Source organism: Dermacentor variabilis, chromosome 10 (genome assembly GCF_050947875.1).
Source record: "Dermacentor variabilis isolate Ectoservices chromosome 10, ASM5094787v1, whole genome shotgun sequence".
In the NCBI taxonomy this organism is placed as follows: domain Eukaryota; kingdom Metazoa; phylum Arthropoda; class Arachnida; order Ixodida; family Ixodidae; genus Dermacentor; species Dermacentor variabilis.
This window is the reverse complement of record NC_134577.1, coordinates 79899106-79908210: the sequence shown is the minus strand read 5'-3', so window position 1 is coordinate 79908210 and position 9105 is coordinate 79899106. Positions and strand designations below refer to the sequence as shown.

Here is a 9105-nt window from a genome sequence, read left to right as displayed (position 1 = left end):
GTCAGCAGCAAGTTGTATATTCGGGCACATAGCCAGGGGTCAACGTCTGCTCGGCAAGACCAACGCATACTTAGTGGCCCAAGCCAGTAGAGCACGGACGGACGGACGGACGGGCGGACGGATAGGCAGACAGACATACCGACCGACGAAAGCCCGTGAAGCGGCCTAAGAATGCAAACGCATTAAAATTGAATATACACCAGGGATGTAACTAAATCGATGTTTTCACGTACGCCCGCTGCACACTCGGAAACCACCGTAACCTTTCGGGCAGCTTCCTACTATACTACACTGCGTAGAAGCGGCCGACTCACCACGAATGCGCGCCTGCTTTTCTCAACTTATCGTCTGGCCGATGACGAAGGCGAACTAAAGCGCATGCACTCTGTATTTCACTATTCCAGTACATGAAGAAACTCCTGACGGGCAAAGATGGCGCCGAGACGTTCCTCGGGGCAAAGGTCACCAGTCGCTACATGGCCGACAAGCTGATCGAGGAGTTGCTCGAATTTCACTACAGGTGCTTTCTGTCGCCTCGCTGGCGGCCCTTAATAATTAGCTGAGCGATCGTAAACGCATTGCGCGTGTAAAATCTCGGAACGAGATTGAACCTCAAGTTGAATTCGATCAAACACAGCGGCTTCCTGAGGGAGCTGGGAGTTAGAATGGAGCGGAGTCACCTCGCCCGGCACTCTGTCACGTTACCCCTATAGCTCGTGTGATGGGAGTATACGAAGAGCACGGGACTGTTTAAATTTGTTTTACTGTACAATTCGACGAGAACAACGGTTTTCGAAACGGTATTCAATTAAGGATCACGTCCATATGTTCTCAATCAGATGACTGAGAAATCTGCGGTGTATAACCAACCTGTCATATATGGGTTTCGTGGAGTACGACAAGGCATTCCTCTGCACAGAGATAACAGTAGTGATGTAAGCATTGCGTATATAGTGAATAGTAGCTTAGCAAGTATCTACGAACATTGCATGGCTATACATTTCCTTTTTCGAGGAAGAGCGGGAAAATACTGATTAAATACGATATCACGCAAGAAGACACACTCTCTCCAGTGCTATTCGCTCCACGCTTAGAAGTATTCAAGATGTCAGGCTGGTACGGATCAGGCGTGAGCACCAACGGGGAAACATCTGAGCAACCTGAGCTTTGCAAATTAAGTTGTCCTGTTCAGCAACGTTGGAAATGACTTGCAACAATTCATCGAGGATTTTAGCCGACCTGTTGTATGAAAGTACGGAAAAAGCTAAGGTGATTGGCAGTCAGCCTCATAGAAACCGTGCAAGAGTATGTTTATAATTTCCAATTAGCTAGTAAAACAACGCGCGCATGACAACAGTATTGTTGCCATTTCTGTGGAAACAATGCGCAGGCAACTTTCCTGTAACCCATACAGCATGGGTTTCAGAGTGAGCACAGATTCAGCAGCCAAATTTTCTGGATTCACGTGTGGTTAAGTGACGACCATATTAGTTACACCATGCATCTGCAGATAGTAAACAAATACAGTTTATTTGCCTTTTAGTGTTTCCTCTGACCCCGCAAAAGAAATCATACGAACGCAGGAGGGAAAACGGAATGCGAGGTGTTCAGTTGTCACGTGTGTAGTGGAAGCAAACAATTAAGAAAGCACATAAAACATCCGGAACCAAACCTTAGCATGCGTCGATCATGTGCGAGTTACAATTTCATTTTTTTTTTTTCGGGAGAACACAGCAACTTGTGTGCTCATGTGAATTAGTAAAGATTTCATTTGTTAAATGTCAATGTTTGTCCCCTCCTGAAGCACGCCCCCAAGAAACATGAATTACGCCGATGTTCTGCGGGCCAGTTGCAGGCAACTCCGTTTTGTATGCATCGAACACAACTGTACAGAAGCTATGAGAGTACAGTGCGGTCATTAAATTTTTTTCACACGCCAGCACTTTCTAGGCTTCAAGTTCTAGTTTGCATTCGCCGCACATAAATAGATAGGAATAAATCGAACACGTGCATATAAATTATTTGTCATTTGTGAAAAGACGCAGTTGATCCCATGAGCTATCGGCGCCACTTTGAGCGCGGCATAACTTATAAGTTGGGCCCTTCTCTATTGGCGTGCGTCGCGTTACAGAATATAGTACTTCCTTCGTTCCGCTGGCATATTATTCCCTGTATTGTGTGTTTACGGTTCAGTGCTACATTGTAACAGTATTAGGAGATTTAAGCCAAAGAAAAAAATTCAACTCGGGCCTGTGCTTTACTGCTATTAGCTTCATAACTGGATGATGGCTCTGTTGAAAGCTCCAATGCTGTGACGTGTGGTAATGCAGGCAACAATGCAAATGATTGATGCAGGGGCGAACGTCTTGAAGCCGTGGCCATAAGGATTACTCACAAAATTTCCCCAACTGAAGCACATTATCTTATTTTTTAATGTAGCCTATCTGTTTCGCGCGATGTTTCGCGCGACCGCACGCGTGCGGTGCGGCTTGCGGCGATGGGCGGCTCGAGCGTAAACCGGCCCCCGAGAAGCAGTTAGGATGCAAGTGAGGGCTTAAGCGGACAAGGAACGCGCGGAAAAAGAAATTCACCTAAGGGACTATAACGCTTTCGCATTCCCACACATGAGCAGTCGTAATGTGTCTCTGCCGGTTTTGTAAAATTTATTTATGACGTCCCTGTTTGCTTGTACGCTTACGTCGTTTCATAGAGTTGTTCTGATCGGTGCTACATTTCATTTTTTTTTATGTTCCTTACTTTCTACGAGCATTGCTTTGCTACGAATCTCCGAACTACACGCGTCAACAATTTAGGAAGTAATCTCTCAGCGTTTGCTAAAAATTACCTATGATAATTGTACATTTTAAGAATGTCGTATCGAGTTCCGTTTTCAGTGAAAATTAAAGCTGGTGCTGTTTCAATAAGTCCGAAATTTAAGAAATTAACCACTGCAAAAACAAAACGACGAGTCCTCAGCAAAATGCTACAATCAACAAGTGCGAGCGCGAAATGATTAATAGGTTGCCTTAAAAAAATCTTATATATTGTCAGGTGATAGCTTTCCGATAAGCGATAGGCGCTTCAAGGTGCCGTGGCATTAGGTAAAAAAACACGACAATGCCACTGGCAGAGCGAGTCGGGATCCACAACGCAGCAATGCTTTGCTGTGCTTAACAACACAGTGGTGGAAACAGCAGTGCAGTAAAAAAAATAAACGATCTAAGTATGGGCAAGCCCTGCCTCGAGCGTGATCCGATTTCGTCTCATCGCAGCACGATCGACACGGTCATCATAGAGTCGTACATAGCGTCGCCCGCCAGGATAGACTGTCGCGTGTATCCTGTCAGCAGCAGGACAGGCGTGGAACTGAGCGTCTCCAACTTGCCCACGTTGGTGAGTCCCACTTTTGCATTTAACCGCGGAGCTCTGTTTCTTTTCCCTCGCCGTATCGGCTCAACACGTGACGCTCCGAAACTTCGAGCGTGTTGGCCGCGGAAATGTTTGGTCCCCGGTAGTTTTTAATCGATGCCAACTTGTTTGGCTCCCCTGCCATAGAGTTAGGGTGTGTTCCAATTCTGACCAGCACGAGACAGTCCGCGTAGACAGCTAAGGATATAGCAGAGACAGCTTGGATGCCATGTAATGGAACGCGTTTCTAGCCGTCTGGAAGACGTACAGAAAACACGTCTGCGATTTGATGCCACCTCGCAGCGACGAGAAAAAGTTGAGAAAAGCACACATTATTTCATTATTTTAATACATTGCGCCTGAAAACCTACGAAAAACACTATGTAGCTGACATTAAGGGCGTAGAATCGCGTGTCTACGTTTTGTTTGTTTGTTTGTTTGTTTGTTTGTGTGTGTGTGTGTGTGTGTGTGTGTGTGTGTGTGTGTGTGTGTGTGTGTGTGTGTGTGTGTGTGTGTGTGTGTGTGTGTGTGTGTGTGTGTGTGTGTGCGTGCGTGCGTGCGTGCGTGCGTGCGTGCGTGCGTGTGCGCGCGCGCGGGCGCGCAGGCGACCTTCCTCTCGGCTTTCCAACTGTCCTGCTCAGCCGCCATCTTGTTTGGACAGGAAAGCAGCCTGTGTCGTCTTTGACTTCGATGCTGTATTCGCGAAGCTGTCTACTTTGACGTCTTCGTGAGAATTCGAACGCGACTTAGGATGGCCGCTGTCCACTTAGCCGTCTACTTAGGCGTCTACGGCGCGTATTGGAACACAGCCTTAGTATCGGCGGCTGGATGGATGGATGTTATGAGCGCCCCCTTTGGAACGGGGCGGTGGGTTGCGCCACCAAGCTCTTGCTATTATACTGCTTAATGTCCTACCTAGGTTAAACAATCAAAAAAGGGAAAAAACCCGGTGAACTACCACATCCAAATTTTCTGATCCCCTATTGCGAACTGTGCTTTTGCGAACTGTGCCTCCATCTTTTGTCGTTTCCCTACTTCCAATAAACCTCCAATCGCCTCTTACTCGGCGAACACTAACGGAGTCGGCGAAGACTAACGGAGTCGCCATCTGTCGGAAACGCCTCGCTTGCGTAGTATGAGGGATAACGCGGTGCGCTCCCCATAGGTTCAATTGGCTGTCGGCGCTCAATAAAAACACCACGCGGGAGCCCTCCTGGACATTTCTGCAAGTACTCTCGGAACGAAGGAAGTTTCTTACTGTAGAAATAATAATCTTGGGCAAACAGAAAGCACAAAATGGTTTACAGACGTCTCTTTACGGGATATCTACAGTGAACGCGCACTGACCGCGGTCGTCGCGATGGAGTCCCCCGAACCGGTTTCTTGCGTGAAACCATGTGAGATACGCTCTTGCCGTGTGCTGTCTGTATAACTAAATGGAGCATAACAGAATGAAGCATCAGTGCAGCGATCGCACGGATCCGCTGCGACCGACTGCGCGTCTGCATGCCTGTCCGGACACAATGTTTCGCTTTCGCTGCGAGCGCGTTGTCGCACCGTGCCGCGAGGTTTAGTCCGCGGAATATGAGCATTTGACAGCACACAAGCAACCACTGTTGCGTGGACGCCATCAGAACTGTCCAAAAATATTTTTGTTACGACTATAGGACTCCGACACCTACAGCAACCTTTGGCATGCCGTCGCGACGATTCAATCTTCTTTGTTTATTTCCTTCTAAATCCTTGGTCGTTTGAATATCATTATTTATCAAGTTGCTTCACACTGTACGTTTATCGGTCTTCTCAGCGAGCAATTTCCCGCTGCTTGTTTTTCTTAATCGTGTACATCCTTGCTTGGTGCTAACACGAACAGGAGCTTATGCCAACCCTTTTTTAATGGGTGAAATAATGATATTGAAACTCCAAGAATTTAGAAGAAAAAAAAGGTTGAATCGTTTCGGCGGAAATTTGGACCACCTGGGGGGGGGGGGGTTCCTTAAGCTGCATTTAAATCGAAGTACACAGGTGTTTCCCCGATTTCGACCCCATTGAAATACGGCCGCCGTGGCCGGGATTCGATCCCGCGACCTTGTGCTTAGCAGCCCAACACCATAGCCTCTAAGCAACCCCGGCGGTTCAACGCGTTTCCGTTTCCATGGTTTTCTGATGCACAGAAGAGCGTCACGTCGCCTCTGGTAGGGATCGCCTCGGGACATTATCGGGACGCTCCCGGCTTTGCAGTAAACGCCCCGCATCCGACTTTACCCTGTCGCGACGGCCAAATGTCCCGACTTTTGCTTTTCTTTTTTTCTTTCTACTGGATAAAATCAAATAGACGACATTTCCTTTCTTTTTTCATAATATGTGACAGCTAGTTTGTACATTCTTCTCTTTTCTTCTGCTGTTGCATTGTCGTAAACATACAGGAGGTTTCGTCTTTGTCGCAGTTCTTGTTCTGTCGTACAGGCCCGAACACTTATACAGTATACCTCTTTCCGTATTGGTGGCCGTGTTAGTCAAGCAACTGGGCCGTACATTTATTGTAAACCGCGACACCGGTATGACTGAAAACAAAAAATAGTTTACTTTGTTGCACGTACGTCGGCCAAGCACAGACAGAGTCGGTCGTCGCCAGCTAAACTCCGCCTCTCGAGCGCCCCACTCCCCTCCCTCAACCGACCCGAATTCAACTCGGGTGTTGGCAACCCTGGTAGATAACCCTATATGCGCGAGCGCATCATCGTCCTCTCTCTCTCTCTCTCTTTGTCAGGAGCTTGCCGCCTACATGTCCAACAGAAGCCGGGACGAGGGAGACGTGTATCGCATCCTGTTCGCCTCCACAATGGCGTTTATGATCTACCGCAGAGGACCCCGACAGCCGAACCTGACCGACCTTGGCGACGACTGCGAAATGAGCTACATGACCGATATGGGAGCGTACTGCTCCATGAGCTTGGATAAAATACCGAACGCCAGGTACTCCAAGGACAACTATTCGATGTACGCCGTCACTGATGGCGGAAACTACATGTACGCCTTCGAGCATTATTGGACACTTTTTCAGAAGGTACGCACAAACTTCATCTCCGGCGTCCGGGGGCTGCGTTTAAGCGGGGGCGGCGCACAGCGCGCCGGAATTCCCGACTTGCGCACCTCAAAAGTCGTTCGCAGCGCTGCCGGAGGTGCGAGGCATACGCAGGCAATATCCTTGCGCAGCGGAATATAGGTCCGGGCGTAACTGCCTCACAATTGGCGGAATTGGTGAGTTTTTGTCTTGACGCTATGTGTGACGCTATCGCAAGAGATTACGTGAACGGCGTCTCTCAAAGCGTTTAATTAAAAGAGCGCCAGGAACTTTGACGCACCAGCGCACACTTGTAACACCGTCTGAACAGATCGAGCGCAGCGCTAAACCTCGCTATCGCTTGCAAGTGCTTCAGCCTTCGAGCAAAAAAAAAAAAAGAAACGTTTTCTTTTTTCATTTATTTTCTTTGGGCTTACTCGGTGCTTGTTGTTGTTGTTGTTGTTGTTGTTGTTGTTGTTGTTGTTGTTGTTGTTGTTGTTGTTGTTGTTGTTCCGCTGGGCCGACTCAAACCAAGAGTCACGCATAGGACCCGGATCGCGTGGTCCCGAGTCCATGTGATTCGACTCACGTGCTAGAACTTGCAGACCCATAAGGCCTGCAGACTGGGCGTGGGTCGGAGAGTCTTGCAGAGTCTTGCAGTGGATATATAGATTTATTTATTTATTGTCATACTCTCAAGTTCCCAGGGGCATTACATGAAGGAGGGGTGATAATTGCAAATAGATTCGTTAACAATATTCTTGAAGTTTGTGGCGTCAGAAGTGGCAGTGATGGAGGCAGGGAGGCGGCTCCAGTCATTCGTAGTTCTTGGCAAAGAGGAATCAAAACAAACGTTGGTGCGACAAATTGGAACTTCAACCTTAAAACGATGATCCGTGCGTGACGATATGTATGATGTCGGGGAAATTAGTTCATCCTTAAGTGCTTCGTTAGTGTAATAAATCTTATGAAAAAGGCATAGGCGAAAGAATTTACGACGTAACTCTAGGTTAGGCAAGCCAAGGGTCAGTTTCATTGACGAGACACTTGCATGACGAGAATAACTCAAGACAATAAAACGAGCAGCTCGGTTTTGAATGGATTCGATGGTATCTTTTTTTTTAGCTTTAGAGTAGAAGGGTCGAAAATAGAGCATGCACATTCAAGTTTAGGCCTCACTAAGGATTTGTACAGAAGTAACTTGACAGCTGCAGTTGCCGACGAAAAATTACGCCGTAAGAACCGTAAAAAGATGTCGACGATTTACTCGATTCGTGTGTTTTCTTTTTCTTTTCTTTCTGCCTGCAGTACTTCAAGTACATGCCGAAATATTCGGATGGATGGGCTCTCTACGACGTGGAACTGGACAGGGAATTTGATTGCACCACAAATTACGGACCTGGCTACAAGCGTGTCGAAACTACGAAAGACGTCGTCCTTGATCGGGCTGCGAAACAACCAACGTACCGCGTAGCTTCGTAGTAAAAAAAAACGAATTTAGCCTGAAAGGTCCCGCACGCTTTCCTTATTATACAGAGCGTCGAAAAAATAAAATGTGTCACAAACAGCGCTATAGGTGTAATCTCCTGACATTCCGGCGTACACGTCTGTACGCCAGCAAGTCATCGCTATAGCTATTTTAAACCTTACATAGAAAGCGCGGGAAAGCCTCTTCTAAAATCGGACAACGCTGGTATGCGGCCGCCATTTTTTGAGAGACAGACTGAAGGAGTAGCCAGCAGCCTGCACCAGTGCACGCTTGCATGTTTTTTTTGGGGCTGTTCCTCCAGCGTTGTTCCACTGGAACGGGGAGACCGAGTGCACTGGCCCAGCTAGAGGAAGAAAAGCGCTTGGAGGAGGCGCGACCGAACGTCTCGGCAAATCTCGATTCATGCTCCGTGATCTCGACGCAAGAGGTCACGTGTTGGGCCGCCACTGAGGGGCAAGGGGGTGCTGGCTGCACGCAGCGCTCGCTTGTTGCCAAGGCTGGCTGCGTGACGTAATGCTGTCTCCTAACTTATTTTTTTTTCCCTTCCTCCCCGAAGGTGGTGATGAAAACTTTTATTCAGCAAGGGAGGGCGAAGCTCGTAGGCTCCGCTAAACTAGGTGTCGTCCTTAGTCCGGGACATCATTGGTCGAAGCCGCCGCTCGCGGCCCGTTGGAACAGAGCTCGTTGTTCCTCTAGTCCGGAGCTACTGAGCAGGGTCGCCTCCCAGTTCTCTCGAGTGTTAAAAGACATGTTTTTTTTTTGCCGCAAGTTAAAACACACACAAAAGGAAGATACATAAAGGCAACACGGGCGTGTTGTCCTTGTGCCTTCCTTTTGTGTGTGTTTTAACTTGCGGCAAAAAAAAAACGTCTTTCAGCAAGCACCAACTATAGGCCAACAAGCAGTTCTCTCGAGTGTGGTGGGAAGTAGGGGATAGCTTGGGATCCTGTTGGCAGGCCCAGACCATGTGATATATATCTGCCAAATCCCCGCATGCAGTGCTGGCATTGCCCGCCGATATTTGGATCGAAATGTTTAACTATTGCTGGGCAGAGCAGCGTATTAGTTTGGAGGCGCCGTAGGACGCACTCTTCTGTTCTGGATGGGCCTTTTGCCGGAGGGGTATACTGCCGGCGCTGGTCGC

At 48.1% G+C, this 9105-nt stretch overlaps 1 protein-coding gene across 1 annotated transcript; it reads left to right on the top strand.

Annotated features, from left to right (window-relative positions):
• Positions 1-432: 432 nt before the first annotated feature.
• LOC142559620 (uncharacterized) lies at positions 433-8028 on the top strand. Its single transcript, XM_075671196.1, has 4 exons — positions 433-520; positions 3273-3393; positions 6179-6475; positions 7781-8028. Exons 1-4 carry the CDS (start codon positions 477-479, stop codon positions 7952-7954), a joined length of 636 nt encoding a protein of 211 aa, XP_075527311.1. The 5' UTR covers positions 433-476; the 3' UTR covers positions 7955-8028.
• Positions 8029-9105: the final 1077 nt, after the last annotated feature.

Bases quoted from the DNA above. Each gene is read 5' to 3' on its own strand.
- LOC142559620 (XM_075671196.1), top strand. From the start codon at position 477: ATGGCCGACAAGCTGATCGAGGAGTTGCTCGAATTTCACTACAG. The intron at 521-3,272 runs GTGCTTTCTGTC...GTCTCATCGCAG, and splicing joins TTGCTCGAATTTCACTACAG to CACGATCGACACGGTCATCA. The intron at 3,394-6,178 runs GTGAGTCCCACT...TCTCTTTGTCAG, and splicing joins TCTCCAACTTGCCCACGTTG to GAGCTTGCCGCCTACATGTC.